The following is a 22,974-nucleotide window of genomic DNA, read 5'->3' on the forward strand; positions in this document are numbered from 1 at the left end:
AATCAGTCTGAATCCCTCCTTCCCCAGCTCACACATGTGGCTACTGGCTGTGTTCTCCGAGAGTGCTGCTCACGCTGCTGCAGCTTTGACATTGCACTTGCCTGTCTTTTCCGTACTACCAAAAATAAGACCATCACACCAACGATGTTGTGTTACTCATGACAATACTGTTAGGAAAGCATCTCAGAAAGAATGTTTCTACAAGGTTCTACCAGTTGCTGGAAAGAGCTGAATTCTGACCACCTCTTTTCTGATGTTACAATCTTGTGATTACATCACTAAACCAGCCATCTAGAACACACCACCTTTGATTTACTTGTCAAATATACACATTCTCCAAGGTATATCAGTCGTGATCACACATTCACACAATTCAGGCCTAGTTATTGCTGTAAACACTTAAGCTATTACACACTCCCATCTTCTTAGACTACCAAAATACCCCGCCAGATATTCAATACTGATCAAATAATACAGAGTTTCTAATTTACAGACAAAACAGTACTGGCATAATTTGTTTATTGTACTTTGAGCATCATTATGTATTAGAGACAAAGAAAACATGACTTCCAGTACAAAGAAAAAAACCTGGAGATTTAAAATGTTGCTCAGTATCAATAATGGAGAACCTATAAATTATCTGCTGGAATGCTTTCAGCTCAAAAGCTTGGCTTCTACAATTACAGAACACTGAGGAATATAAGATGTTCTGGATCCCAAAGGCCACATACCTAAGGTTAAATTGTAAAAGATCTGAAAAGATATTAGGTAAAATTTATAAACTTGTTTTCTTCTGAGACAGATTGATCTTATCTCCAAGACTCAGGGCCATTCCCTGTAAGGAAAAGAAAGAAAACATTCGTGACACTGACATTTCAGAATAACTTTATATTAAAATGGAAGTTCCATGTACAGAAATCTATGAAGTTAGCTGCGTGCAAATTGAAGTATTTGTAACTGTTATTTATTTATATCAATAACGGCGCATACCTTCTTGACACTAGGTAAAGGCTGCATCTACACATATTATTGAAATAATGACACTTAAATTTAAGGTAGCAACTGCTAAATCTGTTATCAATATCGAAGGCAGGAAAAACCCCAGAAGTGGAAGGCTTTTGACCTCCCACCACTTGAAAATATACTGCCACTGAGGAAATTACAGCACTCCATCAAGTTACTGAAATTCAGCTGTTGAAAGTCTCAGTGTTGATACTACACTCAGTGAACCAAAACTATAGAAAATAACTTCATCTCAGAACCGTATTATTATCACACAGAAAATCAAGAAGTCTCAAAAGAAACTGCACAAACAAAACCACCTAAAAAACAGTGATCTCAAGATGAAATTAAGCTAACATATATAATTGAATGTAGTCGTATGCAAAAAATGCCACCGTGAACATATCAGTAATATTGATTTTAAACCATTCTGAAATCTTTATGACGATAAACTAAATGGTTTTATTGTGATGTGCAAAAATTCTCAGGCAGTCTTTTATTGAACACTGTTTAAAATATATTTATCAGTACGCTAGCTTTTTTATTATTAAATGGTTCCAAACTTAGCACTCTTTTTAGTCTGAAGTTCTAAAATCCAAAGCAGACTCGTGGATGATAGACTTTGGGGTTTGTTTTGTTGTTTTTAAAAAGAACTAGTGAACAGAAATTACATGCTTAAAATTTCCTTGTTATATGAAATTGAAATGTAGAATTCAGTAGGAAATAGATCATAGAACCGTGGGCACCATTTGCTCTTTATTTAAAAGCAAATCAAGTATACTGTCCTAATTGCAGCACTATGGATAAAATAAGAAAATATTGGCCCAAAGGCCTATTTTACGATAATGCATGGGGAGAGAAGAGGTACAACTTGGTTTTAGGGTATGATTACATCTAACTAAAAAGCCATTCTCACAAAACAGGTATAAGATCGTTCTTTAAAACTAAGGCTGAAGTTTCTCTATTCATCTTCCCCCAAAATTTACCATTTACCTAATATCAGAAACTAATGTCCAAAATTTGCAAGTTTTTTAGAGTGCTCAGTACATTTTCTTAAAAATGATGAGGAGAAGCAGTAGTCAAAACAGAAGCCACGTTACCTGACTCTTTGCACGGATTCGTATGTGACCAGTGACAGGTGCCTCTGGTCCAAGATGAATTGGCTTTTCAATGCTGACGTTTGCAAGTGCATCTTCTCCGAAAATGGAACGCGCATAAAGATTGGCCGCCATGAAGCCACAATAACCAGAAAGTGCCTACAGAAAGCACATGTGAACTCTTTAGAATAGCCAAAATCCTTTACATACATTTTCATTCATCCTACCTATAGCTCAACAGACACCAACATTTAACATTTAAACTATTTTTTTTGCATACAACCTTTCTTAAAACGTGACAGTCATGCAATGGGAAACAGTGGTGGCCTTTTTCTAAAACTAATATTGAAAGATATGCAATCTACGATATTCATCATAACACAGTAGGATGGCATTTTATGATATGATTTAATTAACAGAAAAATGATAAAGAAGCTACATAGTAGCAACAGCTACTCTACCTATTTTGGCTAACAACTATTATATACAATGTATGTTAAAAGCAAATAGCTAGTTATACATATATTTTGTTTTGCAACAAAAAGACAAAATTGGCATAAGAAAGGTAAATTTTGACAGAGAAGGAAGGAACTTGGAGCTACTGAAAAAAAGACTTGTATAAAACCAGATGGTTCCATCAAATCTATACTACAGCTTAGCTACTACAAATGAAAACAAACATTCTGGTTTTCTAGCTGGCCAAGAAATAACTAAAATGATTAAGAGACACAGAATTTCCGTAACATTAACTTGTTTTTACTCATTTCAGAGTACTCATTTAAAAATTTTGAAGTATATGGACTATTTTATATTTATAAAATAAGAATATTTAAAACAAATAAATATAACAATAACAAATTTATAACAAAATTTACAACAAATGTTAAACAAACTAAAAAAAGCACACAAACTAAAAAGGGTGTCTAAAAGTCTTCAAGCAAATAGCTCACCTTCTCTGGAGTCAGGCATTTCATATTGGTTGACTTCAGTATGTGCTGTAAGTATTCATTTAGATCAATGATATTGGTATTCACAGTAACCTTCAAGAAAGGAAAAAAATGGCAATTACTTTAATTAGCATCTCAGGCATTTCTGAAACCATCTCATCTTCAGGGCTCTATAAAGAGGATCACCGCTACATTTCTCCAAATCACATTATGCGACAGCATCATACAAAGTCTTCACCTCCTACCATCTGCTTGTTAAAGGGTGGGAAATCCATGCTATGACTATGATTCCTAAAATGTATTAGGTGAATATGATACTCTTCTGAACAGGTAGACTCTCTACAGCAAATAGTACACTTCTTGTCTGAATATAGCCCACACATTGTCAGCACAAAAATAGAAGAAAAAAAAAAAGTGGTATCTAATCCAAAAGCTTGCTTTTAACCAATGGTAAAAATTACACTCATATTTCCCTTCTGGCGACCAAGCTCTCTAGGCTGCGTTGGTTTCCTCAGATTGAGTATTGTGGGTCTTGTTTAAATTGCTTTTTAACACATCTTTCAGGAGTAGTTTACAAATTGTTAAGGCTTCCCATATTACAGATTAAACTTTGTTTTTAAGTTCCCTTTAAGGGAACTTAAATCCACTCTCATGTGAATATATGTAAATACATGTAGCAAACAAAGGTACAGTTTGTGTAAAATATCACTCATTCTGTTTTAATGTTTCTATTCTTAAATTACGTTGCTCTGTTGCATGAGATTATCCCTCTTAAACCCCTTTTGTTCCATAAGATTATCTCCCTTTAACTCTTTTTAACAGGTCTGTAACTAAGAGTTTGGGCACTAAGTGCGTAATGTACCCACCACTTTGTTGGTCTTATGTAGCATCCATAGCCACCCTGTATGCTACGGCTGTACTGCAAAGCAATAAATCAAAGATGGTCCTGCCCACAGCAAGGGGGCTGGACTAAATTATCACTAAAAGGTCCCCTACAACCCAAAACATCCTATGATTAAAAAAAAAAGACAACATAATTCCAAACTGGAGAGGCTGAGCAGTATGACCAATTCTGTAGTCTCAGCACAAACTTAGCACTTGTTGTTATTTCACCTTTGAGTCAAAACACACAGCAAGCACCAAGCAATTTGGACACCTTCCGTACAGGAGGTAACGCTCAATGCATACACCCCTTCTGTAAGAAAAAAATAGTTATTGCATCACTAAGCTCGTGAAACAGAAAACAGTAAGAGAATGAGTGACTTGAGGCCAAGATCCAATGTGTATGTTGAATGAGGTTTATATCACAAGAGATAATGTTGACGTAACGAGCTGATGTAGAAACAAGAATTATACCTCACCAACAAAACCCCAAATAACATATAAAAAAATAAAACTAACTTTGTTTTCCCACTCAAATTCTGCCCACATCTGTCTGAACTCTGCATCCGTACAAGAAGCAGGCTGGATGTAATCCATGATGTCAATGTGAATATCGCTGAGCACCACACAGTTTCTGTCGCTGGCTGCTCCAGAGACGTCATACACTGCAACATAGAGCACAAACCACCTTAATGTTTAAGCAAAGGAATTTGTGCTAAATCAAAGTGCTTAGTTACCACCTGCCAGTTAACAACAGTCAGCACTTGCTCGGTCTCCTCGCCAACCTCTGTTCTCTTCAAGTGCTTTACCCAGTTGCCACAGAACTTTGAGAAGTTCCTGGTCTTCCAGGCCAGGCTGCCCAGCTCATCTCACATTCAGAGAAGTCATTTCGAGTATCATGCTGACACTCATTCTCAAGGTAGCACGTTCTACTATCATTTTAAGTGAAAGTGATACAATATTTTTTTTTAAATCATACACATACATTGTAGACCATTTAATTCCCTCTTCCAGTGTTTTAATTATTTTTAGCTCATTAAGCAGTTGAGAAATGTTGCACATTTTAATTTTGCATACTGAACTGTTTACTTACCAATATTACCAAAAATTATTCCATTTTCTGTTGAAGCAACTTTGACATTAGCTTTAATGTTTGCAAAATCATGAGGAGCAAGTGTCAGAGGAGATGGTTTTTCCACAAGTTTCAAGTCACCTGTGTAAAGAGATTGCAAGACAGAGATCAGGAAACATTCCCAGTACACAATGAGTTTGGCTTTTGGAGTAGCATTGTTTTATTTTCTCGTCACTTAATTCTGATGTCTACAGAGTTGTGCTAAATACCAGCATAAATACACCAGTTGATTTGGATTTTTTTGTTTGTTTTTTGTGTTGTTTTGTTTTGGTTCTGGTTTTTTTTTGTTTTCATTTTTGTTTTGGTTTGTTTTTTTTACTGTTTGCTACCTGCAAGACAAAACAATTTACATTAAAAATTTCAGTTAAAATATTAGAGTATTCACCCAAATGCCACTGAAACTAAATATAAGTACTGACTTAAACGGGCTTTGGATTGAGTGTAGTATTAATTTTTAACAATCAGGAAATGGTTAATTCTACCTTATGTTTCAATCACTGACATCATAATGTCCAGTATTACATGCACTAAGCTATTTATAAATAGGTCAAAGTATCCCCTTGATTTTGAATGTAATTGCTCCCATGAAACAGTAACAGGTGTATTTTTCCTAATGCTTCAGCAAGTAATTGTAAAAGACTCCTTAGTTCTATCAAACTGTGGAGTTTGAAAACACAGCGCAAACAGCATCTACTCTACACACAAGAATGAAGAATCAAGTCAGTTTTTGCAACATATCAGAAGACACCAACTGGGAAATACAGGATTCCACTTTACTGAGCTGGCAAATGGAAAAATCCACAAAAAACTATCACATAATATATTTGTGTTACTTACCTCCATCATTAGTCTGATCAAAAGATTTACAAAAGATTAGAAGGAAGGTATTGCCCCTCACACATTGATATCAATTGAAAGTATATAACATGAGTTCTAATAGGTTGCAAAAATATTTCAACTCCTGGCTGCCAAAACAGAAGACAACTAATAGGTTACTGTTCTCAGATTATTTGTTCCAGTTCCTCTCCTACAAGAAGTTAATGAAGCCTCAGCATTTGTCCAAGCAAGGCTCTGGTACGGCTGCTGGTGCAGGGACTGGTTTCGACTGAGGGAATTCAGGATTTAAGTACTGCAGGCTGAGGACAAGAATCACCTTGGCCAGGTGGCTGGTTGTTGCCTGACATTTGCTCCATACCAGTTTGGATTTGGTCCTCTTGCTTTCCAGAACAATGAGGAATAAATATATAAAAAACTTATGCAATGTCTCAGGAAAAAAGCAGAAATAGAATGCTATTTTTCTAGTGAAAAAAGCATGAAAAAGTTTAAGATTTGACTATGGTTTATATCAGGTTTATATTTTTATTTTTACATTAACTACTCCTACGTTTATAAAGTCCTTTGAAGGCAACTGCAAGGCTGATGTGGCCCCTGGTGAAAATGCATCTGACAGCCCTTACCTAGCGTGGCCAGCTCTAGTGTGCAGTTCTGCAGGGTGTCACTGGTCTGGTTCACCACCAGCACATCCAGCACAATGTCATACTGATTGACATGGACATACGCTTCTGCATAGACAGGGTCCGAGAAACCTGTCAGCTGAGTAACCTGAGAAAGAAGAGAGTTTAAGGTGTTTCTTTTTTCTCATAAACCAGTTTAAAACATGGAATTATGTCCAACAGTGACAAAAAATAAAAATCAACTACAATTAAATCCATTGCCCTTCAGTATGAGCCTCCAAATCAAGTTGGTGTGCAAGAGCTTTTAATTTCACAGAATTAAATTACTAGTAAGAAAAAAAAATTGAAGAAAACCCACTGCAATCACCACAGGTTTTGTCTAGAAAATAGCATTTAAAGAAGTTGTGATGTTTAGGAAATATGAAGTACGTGTGTAAGTCTTCCAAAATAAACAGATTTAATCTATTCATAACTAAATACACAATGACTGTCCATATTATTCACACAAATAAATTTTAACTGCATCCCTTCTTCACATGTTCCTTTGCGTACACTCTACAATTATAAATTCTTTCCAGATGAAATGTATTCTGAACCTAATTCACTTAAGTATCTAAAATATAGACTGTAATGTCATTTATTCTTAAAAATATCATTATGACAAAGAAATGCTGACTTAAAATGAAAAGGTAACTTTAAATAGTAAAAAGAATTCAACTAGACTTTTAAAGAATAAAAGTCTGGTTTTTTAACTCTAACAAATGAATGAATGAATGAATGAATGAATGAATGAATGAATGAATGAAGAGATTCCTTCTCTTTTTGCCTTCTCTACAGGTCTTGGTAACCAGCAGAAAAAAAAAAAAAAAAAAAGGTATAAAGAGTGAAACAAGGATGCACTGTACTTGGCAAAAGGATATGGTGGCCAAAGAAAGAACAGGGTTCTTAATCACTTGTGACACCCCTGCACTCTTCCCTGTGAACCTTACTGGGCTCTTCAGATGAGCAAACAATCACAATTTCCTCTTGACATCCCGTAGCTCAGCACTCTCCAAGTCTCAGAATCACAGAACGTTAGGGATTGGAAGGGACCTCAAAAGATCATCCAGTCCAATCCCCCTGCCAGAGCAGGAACATCCAGATGAGGTTACACAGGAAGGTGTCCAGGTGGGTTTTGAATGTCTCCAGAGTAGGAGGCTCCACAACCTCCCTGGGCAGCCTGTTCCAGTGTCTGTCACCCTTACTGAGAAGAAGTTTCTTCTCAAATTTAAGTGGAACCTTTTGTGTTCCAGTTTGAACCCACTACCCCTTGTCCTATCGCTGGTTGTCACTGAGAAGAGCCTGGCTCCACCCTCGTGACACTCACCCTTTATATATTTGTAAACATTAATGAGGTCACCCCTCAGTCTCCTCCGAGCTAAAGAGCCCCAGCTCCCTCAGCCTTTCACCATAAGGGAGATGCTCCACTCCCTTCATCATCTTCATGGCTCTGCACTGGACAATCCTGTTCCTTCTTGAACTGAGGGGCCCAGAACTGGACACAATACTCCAGAATTCTCCTCCTTATTCTTTCTTTCTGACATGAAGAAAGTAACAACTTTGGGCAAAAGAGCTTTTCTCTTTCTCCTGATCTTACCCAGGAAACACCTGAGTCTTTCCAATTAACCAGTGTAGCCTGGTTCATCAATTCCAGACTGTGACTCCCAAAGCTGATCTTGTGCATAAGTAGCACAAAGGGTATACAATTAAAACACTGACTTTCACATTACCTTATTAAGTTTGGACGCAAGAGGATCAGCAGCTTCTTTCCTCTGTGTGTTTCCCATTGCTGCAAGAAGGCTAAGCTGAAACTGGTCTTCTTTCGAGCTCATTTCATTTTTAGCAGTAAGCTGCATGAAGGAAATGGGATCATCTGGCTGAACCGTCACATTCCTCTTCTCAGATTCCTTCTGCAAGACGAGAAATAATCAAGAATTCATTATGAATTCCATTCTTTAGCACAGAAACACACTCAAATAACAGCTGACTTAGACACAAACAAATGGTGACATTTCTGGGGGCTGCCTGGGTGTGAACATCTGTAAAAAACTCCAAGTGTTTATGGTTACAGACTTATCATAGCTCACCTTTTGGGAAAGTTTCTCCTCTTCTAGCTTGGCCGACAGCATGTGAGAGAGGGACTGCCTGCATTCTTTGTTGAAAATATCATTCATGAGAGGAGAACATTCTGACAAAACTTTCAGACACAAGGAAATACGATCCACATCATCATCTGTAATCGGCTTCTTGGGAAGAGAGGACTTTCCCAAATGGAGAATTGTGGCCATCAGCAGCATAGCTTCAGCAATGAAGGACTGAGGAGGAAGAAAGAGAAAGGAATGAGGTTATTGCGTTTTACACAGCTTTATAGCTGATTTATTTACAAAAAGGTGTACATTATTCTGTCCAGATATTTCACTATTTGATTACTTATTTTTTTAGTACTTATTATCTAGAAACTGAGCAGCATGATTTAGAGACTGTCTGGATAGAGTGGTTGGAAAGCAGTAGGCCCTGTTTGTGACTCCAATTATCACTGTTATCTAATCACAGAACTGGCACCTCATTTGGACTTAACCCTTTTGCATCTGTTTAAAAGAGGCAACAACCAGCCCTTCTTTGCAACTACAGTGAAAACACAACAGATGACTTACATTTTGCTTCTTCTTTTCCTGAACTAGTGACACATATCGTAAAGCAATCTTAGTTAAAGTTGTAGCGAGAGAAGCTGCAACAAAGAAATCGCCATCAAGCAGGAATCCTCGTAATGGAGGTCTGCAAAGACAAGTGATAATCAGAAAACTGGTTTTGGATGACACTCTTTAGGGTACTTATCTTCATACCTTAGCATCCATACTGTACAAACAAAATAATGTGAAAGGTCACAGAAGCTTGTTTGTTTTCCTTTAGCAGTAATTTTCCAGATACAGTGATATTTGCAAGTCGCATAGCCATTTCCACGCAAAATAGGGAGCGAAAAGTGTAATGGATAATAACTCCATTGTAGCTCTGATAATGACTACTCAAGACGAAGTAGCCCATCTGCAGTAATTAAGGAAATAAAGCAATTGTTCTGGCTACCAATGAAATAAACTACAGCAAGAAGTGCAAGGCGATATCAAGGAAAAAAAAAATGTTTTAATCTAAAGGCAACATCTCTGTATCCAATTAAAATTGTGAGGGGATTTTATGTATAAATCATAAAGAATCAACTAGGATTTAGAAGACCGTAAGTAATAATGTCCTTTTTGATATGCAGTAAGCTTTGATTACAAATCATAAGCAATTAGGCAGCTACCATCTACTTGGGATAATACCTTAAAAGAGGAAAAATACCTCAACCACTAAATTGCATGAGAGGGAATACTACCCAAAAAAAAAATTAACCAGTCACTCCTGGCCTAGTATGAAATCTTAAATACCTGTCTTCTTCTTTTTTGGCAGGTCGGGAACTACTGAGAGCACTCTGTGTGGCGTAAGTGCCCATCTCTGTCACCAGTTTTTGGGCTGGACCCACAGACACCTCTTCTTCAGGTTTTAGCTCACCAGTTTCTTTCTTGATTTCAGATTCTACTATTGGGATCTAGATACAAACAGGAAACAATTATTACTATTAATAAAAAAAATATTTTTTTCTCTGTAGAAGGTTTTAATTAAAAGCATCTGCATTGTTAAGATTTTTATAAGTAAAAGGTCCGTTACAGTGCAACAGTTTTATGAGAATTTGCGAAGATAGGCAGATGTTGAAATACATACAGAAGCCTCCTACCCATGCACAAAGGTCACACTGCACAGACTGTCTTAGACGCCTCTCAGAACAACCCAGACTCAAAACACTCTTCCTTTGTTAGTGGATATAATTATGTCGCATCTTAAAGCTGCCATAACTCTCTGAGATAAGGAATTTCTCATCTCTCCTCTTAACAGCTATCACTTACTGTCTATACATGCCAGCTTCAGGCATGCTACTTAAAAAAAATAATAATGAATGCAAAACCATAACACAAGTGCTCAAAACCCTGTTGCATTTTATTCAGTTTTTTTAAATATCCTTTTTTATTAAAAAAAAAAAAAAGCAACACACTGTCTAAGAGTAAGTAAACCCACAAAGAGTTAGCCTAATGAAGCAAACGCACCTCTCCAAGTGATCTGCGAACTTCTGTCATTACACTTTGTATATCTTCCTTTGTGCTGCAATATTCTCCAAGGATCCACAAAGCTCCTCGATAAATCCTAAGACAAGAACAGTAAATTAAGTCATGCTTTCATGATATACTCACACTAGCATCAAAGGAATTGATTTATGGTCAGGTGATAAAGTCCAGTCTTGACAAATACAAAAGGACGTGATTGACAGAAAGCAAATTTGATCAAGAGCAATCAGCCCTGGTCAAGAAGTCTTGATCAAGAGCATTCAAATCCTTTCAGCCTTGGTAAACTAATGAACAAGTAGCGAAATATATTCTCTGCTACAAATTTACTTCCATCTGTGTTAATCCTGATATTCACAAAATTGAATTTCATTATGATCATAATGAAATAACTCCACTGTATGTAAATAAAGCCAGGTGTAATTCCTCCAGTTAACTGAGACTGTCTTTTCCTTCACACAGGAGAAAATGAAAATCAAAAACACGAATGAAGATTAGGGAATAAATAGTAAAGCTTCAGAGTGGTTTTTTTCCCCACTTAATGAGATGATGATGGAGATAGGATTCAGTTTCCTGTGTATTGGAAAATGGTTCATTGGTGTCTTGATACAGAGAAGTTCCCATTTGACTTAACCTTTGCAGATCTATCAGATAACCAAGTTTCTAGAGCCCCAAAAGGTACTATAAAAGCTTTGGAGATTGCAAATCCCAGTCTATGTTAGACTGGGCTTTCTAATAAATGTACGGTAAGTATTTCCAGTTGCCCAGAAGTATTAATTCCTGCTGCAATAACCCCTTAGTAACTCTGTTGTAACAAATATATCACTTTAGAGTTGGCTTTCATCAAAAATGCTATCTTCTAACAAGCAGAAATACAGTTATCAATCGCACCGTAAAAACAAAATCTGAATTTCTTTTCTTCACTCAATGCAACAAGCACCGTATACGTGTTTTGTACAAGTAGGCAAGAAGGAAGCTGTAACTAGAAATCATCTATGCCCAAAATACCTCAGCTTCACTTAATTCTTTTGTGTGTGTGAGCTGCAAGGACTTTAGTAGATATTTCATGACAATATATATTTCGTGCAAGTGAACCACAAGAAGTACCCATGTCTGGTATCGTATTTTGGACTCACTTGACAGATTTAATAGCGTGAAAGACTTCAAGCATCTTCTCAACAATAAGAGGTCTGAGGTTATCAAATCTCTGGATCGCTTCCCGCACAAACTCTAAGACGTCAGCAGCTGCTGCTTCATTATTATCACTCAGGAACTCCATCAGCTAGCACAGGAGAGGGAATATGAGCACAAATAGCAGCACGGTTCAGTGTGTAAACAATATTTTCCTTCTACATTCAAAAAAATTAAACTACATATACATTTCCCGTTAAACAAAGCTGAAGTCAAAGCAACATAAGTACATTCCAATCAATTATCAATTATCTAATACCAAAATTGTTTTTCTAATGATACAAATCATTGCAGGTTTAAGGAAAGGCACCCTTCAGCTCATGTTCCTCAAAAATATTTCAAAATAAAGTCTCAAAAGACAAATAACTATAACATCAAAAGTCCTATATTTCTTTAGAAATACAAATAGCACTGCTTCGTGTGAGGCCACCATTAGAAACACCTCAGCTTCAGTTATTCTCTAGGTTTTGCGTATAGCTAGAACATATTTAATGACAATGTAAGTAAACATTTGCATACCACTGGAATAACATTTGCAGCCATATCTGGAAACCGAACACTACAGGAATGCAATGTACGAACAAGCAGCTGTCTGTACTTGTCTGTATCTTCATGCTCTGTCACATTGTTAGTTTTAATCACCTCCTTCTTCAGAACAATCACAAGCTGCAGAAAAGATCAAATAAAATTGAAGAAAGGCCCATATTTTTCCAAAGAATAAAAAATAGTGTAACAAAACACAAGCAATATATATTTTACCTCCTCCACATTTCTTGAAGAGACAAGATCCAGAGCCAGTTGAAGGGTTTTTTTGCGCACTTCTAGATCTGGGGTACTCAACACTCGGAGGATGTCCATAACTAGATCCTGAAACAATCGCAAAATTATAACTACTTTTGGTGCTTTAAATTACTTCCTTTTCATACATTTCTAATTTTCAGTCGTCAATAAGACTTTCTGGATATATCGTGTATAATCTGCTGACAAAAAAAGCAAGATATCCTAGACATTAGGAACTGCGTGGTGTTCATTTAATACATTCTACATTTATGTAAAAGTCTACCATGCAAAACTACATCATTGTTACAATCCAGACAGCATTTGCCACTGTTAATTCTTATGCAGAAAATAAAAGCAGCAAGTCATAAACACAGAAGTCCATCAAATATGTTTTTACCAAAAAACATCAACAGAAGACTGAAACTGCAGAAGTGCATTTCTCCATACATCACAACACCCAAAAGTTTCATTTATGAAGGAAAAGCCTTCAATAAGATTGCGGGAAAAGAGACAGCTCACATACCTGTAACACTCGTTCATGGGAGGGATGCTCCTTTAATTCAACCAACCGATCCAAAACAATCAGTTTCACATTATTATCACTTTCTTTAATAATCAAATCTATGTAGCACTGGGCAGCTGCCTAAAATTAAAAGGATCAAAAACCTTTTTAAGCAACAAAGAGGAAAAACTGGTAAATTCCAGACAGAAATTCAGGAAAACACACCTTCTATTTTACTATTAAACCAACTACTCAAAGAGTTGGCACAGAAATGAACCCAAGAACAGTCTTTAAAACCTTTTGGTCCACTGTAAACATCGATTCTAGCACGTTACAAAAATGACACAGGAATGCTCACAATGGCATCAGCTTATGAAACACAGACTTGATTTCGAATTCAAAGAAAGTCATAAAGAGACACATTTCTTGGCAGGCTTTGGGTCAGCGCTTAGGTATGCAACAGGGCATGAAAAACAACTTAAAACAGTTGCTGGTGTTAGCCTATCTAGATATGATTTTAATGACAGCTTCTATGAACAATATTCCTACTCAACAAAAATGACTACGCTAAAGCAAGAATATTGGAATACTTATCCTGATCTTTTGAAACTAGTATGTACAGTGCTTTTACTCTAAATCTAGACTGCCATAATCTACTTTTGAAATTTCCTTACAAGTTCAAAATTATTCAAAGTGTAGTCTCAAATAACTGTACAAACATAAGTTTCGGAACCCAAGGTCAATCAGTAACCAACCTAAATCTTCACTGCTTTATGTTTCCACCCTGGTCTGAAAAGAGTAATATTTATGAGTAAATAAAGTAATTCAATCTCTGCAAATCTTCAGCTTTAGCCTGCTTTACCAAGTGTGCCAAGAAGACTGGAGGTTGATATCAACCACTGGACAACAGTTTGCAAGTTTTCAAGGTTTTTCCCTGCCAAAGTGACATGAAGTCCATTAGCTGCAAAATACAGTCCTAGTCTTTTTTAGAGACCAATTTTGAGATACATTTTAAGACAGTGTTTCACACATGAAGTGTTAAAACATTCCATATCACTAAAGCCTTCACTCTTTCAAAACACCAATGTACAGCAAACAGTATTAATTCCAGTGCACTAAAAGCTACTGAAACATCTGAAAACATCACTTTTGTACCTTGATTGCTGTTGGTGCACTGGAGAGTGTAACCAGAGTACCTGCAGCTTCATACTTCACTGCAGGACTTGATGACTGCAGTAAGTTGTAGATGCAGCGGATAAACCGAGCTCTCTCTGATGGATTTGCATGACAGACCTAGATACGAAAAACAACGCATAGTTGATGCATAAAGAAAAAACAAAATAGCAAATGTATAGCCTGATTGCTCCATTATCTTACAATGAGGCGAAAATAAAGCAAAAGGTGACAACCTTTCCTGGGAATAAGAAGTGTCATTCATAGCTGTAAAAATCTAATTACAAAAGCTATTAAACAAGCTATTATTCACAATTGTATGTGATGCTACAAGGTCTTAAAATCTCAGATCAAAATGAAGAGCAGAGCCTCCGCCAGTTTCTGTAACAGATGTCCTGCTCATGTCTATGAAGAACAGTTTGATAACACACAGACCACATCACAGCAAATCCAGTGAGACATCTCACTCTGCACTGTCACTTTTCAGCTGTTTATTGTTTCAAGAGACAAGTCTTACTCAGCTCTACTAAATGATGTAATCCTCACATGGACTAAATGCCTTTTCCAGCAACATTCTATCCCTTTTAAAAAGCAGTCTAATACAATCTAACATGTACATTTATTTGCAATGTGCCACAACATTTCTCTTTTACCTTATAAATTAGCTCAACAATAACCAGCTGCAGTATGTCACCAAATGTCTGGACTTGGTCAATACAGGTACTCAAATAATCCAAAGCTCGATCCTATAGAAATAAAAGATAAATTATTCTAAATTATTTGGAGTTTGCTCACTTAGCTATATTTTAAATCAAAACACATTTTAAAAATCAAAGCACAAACCCTTCAACTTGAAATCTAAAACAATTCATGAAAATATTGTAAATCTTGTAAAAATATTGTAAATCTTGTAAATCTGAAATTAATCCATTCTGCTGATAAATGGCAAAAAAGAGATTAAACTAATGGTTATTAGGCACAAAAGGCAGTTGACTGTAAATAATCCAAAACTCTAAAGAGAAACTGCTGTTTCTTTCTCATGTGTCTACAAAAGCTATAAAACAGTAGGTAATGGAGCACTTCTTGATCTGGTTAAGTTCACTTGGCAAAACTAATTATAGTTTTCAGCATGAACATATGCCTTCACCAAATACAGCAATTCTCCTTTTAAATTAACACACCACTGAAGACCTACTTTAACTTTTGCAGTTACCAAATATTCCACAATGCGTTAACACTACCATATATGGCTTTTAAAGAATATAAATAGTTTATATCACCAAACAACTACTGACTAGTTACCCAGTACATTTTCAAGTATTTAAACCAATACAGTTTGAGGACAAGTATTCTTACCTGATCTGCATGAATTAGCATCATAAATGCATTTCTTTTGCAGCTTGCATCTTTCTCATTCACCAAGAAATCATGGATCAATTCAGGAGCATCAGGTATAAGATGCTCAAAATTTCTTAAAAAAAAAAAAACAAACAAACGTTAATAAAAGAACTACTGGTAAGGAGTAGAACCTAAGGCTTAATTGAATAACCTAAAGACAAGCGTTGACAAAAATTCAAAAAGCATAAACCACAGCTTTTGTGTAGCTATTTGAAACTGCCAACAGACTCAAGGAGCTTTAAAAAATGTGTCTGTTATCGTGACAGCTAAGACATTACCCCATCAAGTATTTCTGTTTAATAGTAACATTCAGCCACACCGTTCAGGTAACAACTGCAATGATGTTTACTGTACAACTGTAGTACATTAAGAATGCCTTTCTTGAAATAAACGCGCATCTGCATATTTCTGTGAAGATTCTTCTATATTTATGGTTGTGGACAATAGTTACTATTAATAACATTTAAATCGTTAAGGAAGGCATCTGCCCATAAAAATTAACCTGCAATATAAGGACCACAGTCACACTTCAGAAAGCAGCAACAGTAACTCTTCCTTTTCCAGAGAAGCCCATGAAATACCAGGAGAAAAAGCAACCAACCAACCAACCCTCAAACACCAAACCACTGATTGATAAATGTTTATGAGATCTCAAAAACCACCCAGATCACTAAAACTAGCCTTGGTCTTCTGCCTCCACGAATTTATATAGTTTCTGGCATTTACCTATAAATGGTGTAAATTGCAAGAACTGCATTTCTGCGCACATAGCTGTGACGATGCTCTAGACACGCACGAATGGCTGGCATCAAAGGCTCCAGCAGTTCTGCCTCTTTCAGCTTGCAAAGAAAACGGAGAGTAGATCCTCGGATAAATTCATTTGGGTGCTGAAGATCCTAAAATCGATAAGAAACATATTTGAAATGTCAGACTCTTCAGCCCTGTTGTTAAGCTCACATGAATGCACTTGCTACCCTTCTCCCGCGCTCAGCCTTAAAACACTGCTGCCCCACAATATTTAAAAGCACATATTTCTGTGTAATAAAACTTAGGCTGTGGGATGCTTTTTTGTGCATTGTGTATGTTTTCCCTGATCACTAGGGCTGTGAAAGCTCACCCTGCAAGCACTCCTGCACACTGGATACTGATCTCTAGGTCATCTGCTTCCGACGCATTCTCAAAGAAGCTGAAGGACCTTATTATCCTTGTGAAGGACTGTCCTAAATACACCACGATGAAGATATTCCAAAAGTAGTGTTCTTTTATGACCCGTGGCTTGACCCAAGACAATATGAAGACTGTAACTAGGTTATCCCTCATCTTTGAGGTTCGTTGATTTGGAAACAAAGACAACTAATTTTTTCATAAGTTGTAATAGTAAAAGAACACATAAAAAATTCCTTGGTAGTAGGTCTGCTGGTCATCTACAATTGCCCACCTCTGAAGCACTGGGACATAACAGTTAGGAAGGAAATGCTGAGCATAAACCATTTTTATATTTATCAAACAAGACAAAATGAGATACGTCACAGAAAGATCCAGTATAGGACCTTAAGTAATTAACTAAACAATGGGTTACCTTTCTGTATGCATCACACACAAGGATCATTTCCTGCAACAGCCGGCCATCTGGAGTGGTCTTGGGCACTATCTCCCAAAAGACAAGAAGCAGTTTTTTGATGGTATGATCTTGGAGAGGCAGTACAAAACGTATAATGGTCATCAGAAGGCCAGGCAGTTTTTCACCATTCAGAATCATAATGATGACTTTCTTCAAGGCCTCTGTCTTCAGCTTGACATCTCCTTTTTCTAGAGAAGGAGGAAAGGAAATCAGGAAGGCTAACCTGGCACAGCTAGTTTAAGAGGAATATTGACCTTCAGTGTCAGAAGATACGAACACCCTCTGAAAGAGTGCAATATAACATAGCAATAAAATTCACACCCTTGCTTCTACTAAAAGGATAAAGAGGTAGCAAGAGATATTTCACGAATAACTACGGAGTTCAGACTTAATTCTAGGATGCACATAATGGAATTAACAGAGTTCAACAAATTTCAGAACTGCTCCAATGTTTAAACAGCCTTTCATACCAGGATACTGCCATGCACTCTGATGTCATACCTATACTAAATACTAACAGTGCCTTTTCTCCAAGCAAGATAGAGCAGTGAGTGCGCTGAACAAGTGATAAGACAACTTGCTGCTTATCATTGCATTATTTAAATCTGCCTGGGCCCAAACAGGTATGACTTCAAACAGAAAGACAGAAAAAGATTTCCAATTTTTGCACAGACTGAGGGGAGGAAAAAACCAACCAACCAAACAACAACCATACACTTACGATAAATATAATGAAGTTTCTCAAAACATGTCAAACAGAGGAATGTATACATTTCAAAAATCAACAAAACAAAATCAACATTAAATTGACTTGTTTGCATCTATAAAATGTAAACAATATTCTAGGAAAGGTGCAATGAGAGGATATGAGAATTATCCAGGTAAAATGGAATATCCTTCAAATCATTGTCCATTACTTGCCTAGGTCATTTTTTAAGCTGATTTCAGAAGGTGGTTCTGAATCCATCGGAACATTGATTAACGTGTAACACACGTTCTCTGCAGCTGTCATTGTTCTTGGTTACAAAAGTTTTCTCAGTGGAAGAACTATTTTGACACAAATATCAGACAACCTAAAAAGCAAACAAAACCATCCCACAGTTAACAGATTTTATTAGCAAACACCACAAAAATGTTTTCTAAACTGACTTAATTATTTGAAGGGATTGCTGGGTTACTTGAGAAGCGACATTCGAAAGCCATCTCAATTTTCTGTTATGCTAAAATATTCCAATCAGTACCAGAAAATGAAGAGCATGAAGTTTCCCAAAGAGGAATTTAAAAAAAAAAAAAAAGTAAATGAAAAAAATCTTTCCAATACTTCAACACAGTCAGAGATAACTGAAGTATATGGGCACCTGACTGCAGCTCAATGGAAGCAGCAGCTTCTTCCTCATCTCCTCACTCCCCTGATCCCAGACCCGTATTCCCATAACCTTTCCTGCAGCTCTGTGCCTCTCCAGGTGAGCTGACACAAGCTGCAAAATCACAGAATCATTTGGGTTGGAAAAGACCTTTAAGATCATCAAGTTCAACTGTTGACCTAGCACCGTCAAGTCCACCTCTAAACCACGTCCCTAAGAACTTCATCCACACATTTTTTAAACACCTCCAGAGATGGTGACTCCATCACTTCCCTGGGCAGCCTGTTCCAATGCCCGACAACTCTTTTCCGTGAAGAATTTTTTCCTAATATCCAATCTAAACCTCCCCTGGTGCAACCTGAGGCCATTTCCTCTTGTCCCATCTCTTGTTCCTTGGGAGAAGAGACCAACAGCACCTCACTACAACCTCATTTCAGGTAGTTGTAGACAGCAGTAAGTCACCCCTAACTAAAAAACATCACAACGAAGAAAAGTGAAGAGTTTTTGACTCATTTAACAAGTTGCATCAGCCTATGAAGGAAGCTTTGAAGATGAGCATGAGATCCAACAGAGAAGAAACAGCATTGCGGTGGAGAACGAAACAAGACCAGCCTTTTACTTGCCAAGGATCCCCAGACCAGCTGAACTCTGTCTAACTATTCCACTGGACTCTGATGAGGAAAGTAAGTATTTTTACAGTCAAAAGTACGCGAAAGTTACAGATCTACCAAACCTGCCCTGTGGCTCACAGTTCAGGTAACAGAATTAGCAATTAAGCTCAGTCCTCATTCTCATGTTTGTTACTTCCTTATGTATGATAGACATATAGGACCAAATCAAACATTTTATTCCATGAAAAAGGCCCAAATTTCTGCTTGCTCAGTTAAGACTATGATACCATACTGACAAGTACAGTAAACTGTTACTTTTTATTACATGACCACTGTTGTATTTTCTACAGAAAAAAACTAAAGAGAAACTACTTTCTCTGTGCTTTTATTGCTGTTAATTTTCTGGTAGTCTTAGACCAAGCTTAATACATCATTAAAACAAGAAAGATGCCTTTTTACTTTAAATTAATATACTACTCAGTCAAATATTGTGTAAAAGTATGCTTGTTTTATGTAATTACTATTACTAACTGAACAAAATGTTCCCCATCAGTGGTTGTGACTGACATAAAGATGAAAACACTAAACTTTCCAACTCCAGGCTGTGCTTTCACTGCAGATCACTTTCCTCTAAGCACAATGATCTCAAGGAAGGCCATACATCTGTGACATAAAGATTTCAATAACACGCCAGTTTAAGAACTTATTGTCTGGGGATGCCAGCTCCTAGCCCACATCCCCTTTTTGAGCTGTGCAGACAACTTGTGGGATGCAAACCCTGTAAATCATCCACTCCAACCCTATTTCTGAAGCAGTAAGAAACACACACAAAATCGAACAGGCCCACACATCCCCCTTCCCAGCCTGGTTAAAAGCACCATCCAACAAACAGCTCTGAGGAAAGAGAGGGAAAGGCAGACATGGAGTCACAGAGTTCGCATGAACAGCTGAAATGCTGCACAAGCCGGTCCTGGGTCCAAAGTCCCTTTTCCCAACCAACAGGCACCTAGAGAACCTTGGGCTGAACAGCGAGCAGGTAACTTGTGCTAACTTGGACTCCAGCCTCTTTCTACACAAGAAAACAACACAACTAAATCAGTATCACAACTACTACCCAAAATAATAAATACAAGGCAATTTTTTTTAAATGCCTCTGTTATGATTTCTGTAATAATTAGATTCTTCAAGTTCATTGTTTACAAATATCTACACAAACTACTCCTGCTTATTTTTAGAAATACAACAGTTTTCTTGCCTCAGCAGCAGTTTTTCACATACTTTTTCCATAGTTACCCAGAACTCCTGCCTCAAAGCACTGCAGCCAGCACCTTCTTCTCCAATAATGACTCAAAGAACACAAAACAGATTTTTGTGAAAAGCAGACCAGGTATCTTTGCTCATACAAAGATCTCAACTGCAGAAATTCTATAAAAAATGGAAGCCAAACAGGTCTCTAAAGCATGAAAACATGGAGTGTATTTTAGGCTCTGAAGAGCAGCAGTGAAAACCAAGTCCCTTAAAATGTGGAGCTGGTGACTGGGCAGGGAGAGCCATCACTGAGCCTTCCCCCTTGCAAGGCACCAAGCCTCGAAATCACAGTTTAATCTTACAGAGAATCCCCACAGACACAGAAGTAGGTGCTATTTTTCTTCTTCAGCGATAAAATATCTGGGTACCTGCATAAGGAAACTGAAAGTTTTACAGTTTATACAACACAGGAAGATCAAAAGCTGTGCCTGCTCTCCAGGTACATCCTTGAGGAGCCTTATGAACTGGGGTACCTGGTGAACCAAAATCCTGAGAGAATCATTTTATTGATGCACGACCTACAATATATAATGTAAAAACGTTTATTAGAGAAACCCAAATAAATGTATAGCTCATTCAGGGAGATTTCGCTCTTAATTTCCTTGATGACTACTTTTTGCCCAAAAAAACCATTTTTAGCGACGAGTTAAAACTTTAAATACGTGGATGCCCGCATTTGCCCGCCATTCCCCTGAGCAAATTCGCAGACCTGCAACCCTCAAGCCCCCAGCACCTCTCCGGGACCCGCCCCACAAAGCACCCAGAAACGTTAGCGATGCTGGGGGCTCCCTCAGCGACCCACACGCAGGGAACCCTCCCATCCCTCAGGGAAGCCCCAGGAAGGTGCGGGCGGGGCCGTAAGGCCTCGGGCCTGCGGGCCCCACCGGAGCGGCGGCTGCACCGCCACGGTGCCCACCGTCCCTCAGCCCCGGCGAGGCCGCTGCTCCCCAGGCGCAAAACTCCGTACCCGCTGGCGCGGCGACCCGGCCCAGTCCGCTCGAGTCGGGCCCGATGCGGAGCTCAGCCCGCGGCGCTCCGGCGATGGCTGACGTGGAGCCGCTCCCTCCCCAGGCCACATCGATAGTACGGCGGCCCTACCGGGACACGCCTCTTACACGTACGGCAACGCGAAAGGGAGGCGGAGCAACGGGAGGGAGCGGGCTCCTGCGTCCGACGTCACGGTCTCGTGGGAGGTAACATCATTGCCCGCGTAAGCAGGAAGGTGGCTCGGGCAGTGGGGGTAGGAGGACAGAACGAGGGAAAACTAAAAATAAAATAAAAGGGACGGGGAAATAGAAAAATAAATGGGCGAAAAAATAGGGGAAAAATAAAAATACTAAGAGGAAAAAAATTGCACAACTAATTAGTAATAGAATAAAATTGAAAGGTGCTTGTCCCAGTGCTTAAAGCCAAATACACAGCCCTAATATTATTATTCTGTTAATATTTTTTGACTGAACTATTTAAATGGATTCAACATAGCGTTTGTCTTTTATTAATGAACATGCAAAATTTTAGAGTTTTTGTGTTTTGTTTTTTTTTTAAGTACATTGAGCAGGATATCAAGGCCCTATGTGAGTCCACCCCGAAAACTTGGGGTTTTATTATTTTCAATGATAAATTAGTGTGTTTCAATGTATTAATTAGTGAGAATGATTACAGCAGAATGATCGAACATGGATGATGAAAGAAAAATAAAAATGCTGAACTAATTTTGCTTAAAATACAGCATCACACCCATTTTGCACATAGGAAGCACTGACTCACTGGGCTTCCCTGCCAGATGTGCTCAAGGAAGTTGCTGCCTGTCCCCAACTTTAGGATGCTCAGCTTGAATCCAAAGGGGCAGCGGGGACCCCCAGGGCAGCCGCAGAGCCCACTACAAGGACACAGCTCAACCACAGGGATGCTGCCCCACTGCCTGGACACCCACAGCCCCACAGAGCACGTGTGCTCAGCAGCGATGCAGATGCCAGCGCTGAGGGCACCTGCCATGGGAACTTCATGCGCTTCCCTTGCTACCTCAATTTAGGCTGTGAACAGCCCTCGCTACCCCACAGCTAGGCAGTGGCTCTCAAGAAAGGGATTGATTTTGGTTCCACATGAGCTGGGGTTTACTAAAGCAGAGAGCTGAAAAAAACCAGACACACAAGCTGGTTGCCAGCCTGTCCTGGTTTTGTTAAAAAAAAACACCCAAGTTTCTCTTTTAGTGAATTTGCCTGTCAACTAAAGCTCTGGCTGCATTTTCCTCGAAAGCCACATACATATTTTGTTAGACATAGCAATGGAATGTGAGGTCATTGCTAAGAATGGATGCACCTC

At 38.1% G+C, this 22,974-nt stretch overlaps 1 protein-coding gene across 2 annotated transcripts; it reads right to left on the reverse strand.

The window, feature by feature from the left end:
* Window positions 1-502: 502 nt before the first annotated feature.
* Window positions 503-21,761, reverse strand: COPB1 (COPI coat complex subunit beta 1). 2 transcript variants are annotated; one of them, XM_071808938.1, is made up of 23 exons: window positions 21,620-21,754; window positions 21,021-21,170; window positions 18,291-18,442; window positions 17,328-17,557; window positions 16,475-16,644; window positions 15,707-15,821; window positions 15,004-15,096; window positions 14,333-14,470; window positions 13,199-13,318; window positions 12,655-12,762; window positions 12,415-12,561; window positions 11,841-11,986; window positions 10,690-10,786; window positions 9,976-10,136; window positions 9,208-9,328; window positions 8,641-8,868; window positions 8,284-8,463; window positions 6,518-6,662; window positions 5,022-5,141; window positions 4,448-4,593; window positions 3,050-3,139; window positions 2,103-2,258; window positions 503-835 (listed from the first exon to the last, which is right to left on the reverse strand). In XM_071808938.1, the coding sequence occupies exons 3-23, from the start codon at window positions 18,379-18,381 to the stop codon at window positions 776-778; spliced, it is 2,862 nt and encodes a 953-aa protein (XP_071665039.1). In that variant the 5' UTR covers window positions 18,382-18,442; window positions 21,021-21,170; window positions 21,620-21,754; the 3' UTR covers window positions 503-775. The 2 variants fall into 2 exon arrangements, with proteins under 2 accessions (XP_071665039.1, XP_065695476.1); XM_065839404.2 differs by lacking the exon at window positions 21,021-21,170 and having other exon boundaries at window positions 21,620-21,761.
* Between the last annotated feature and the right edge of the window lie 1,213 nt (window positions 21,762-22,974).

Source organism: Patagioenas fasciata, chromosome 5 (genome assembly GCF_037038585.1).
Source record: "Patagioenas fasciata isolate bPatFas1 chromosome 5, bPatFas1.hap1, whole genome shotgun sequence".
Lineage (NCBI taxonomy): Eukaryota > Metazoa > Chordata > Aves > Columbiformes > Columbidae > Patagioenas > Patagioenas fasciata.

What these genes read in the sequence shown, in the direction of transcription:
- COPB1 (XM_065839404.2), bottom strand. Translation starts at nt 18,381, where the DNA reads ATGACAGCTGCAGAGAACGTGTGTTACACGTTAATCAATGTTCCGATG. An exon ending in TTCGCAGATCACTTGGAGAG is followed by an intron (nt 10,137 to 10,689) that starts GTGCGTTTGCTT and finishes GTTTGTATCTAG; the next exon opens with ATCCCAATAGTAGAATCTGA. An exon ending in ACTAGAGCTGGCCACGCTAG is followed by an intron (nt 5,142 to 6,517) that starts GTAAGGGCTGTC and finishes CTCTTTACACAG; the next exon opens with GTGACTTGAAACTTGTGGAA.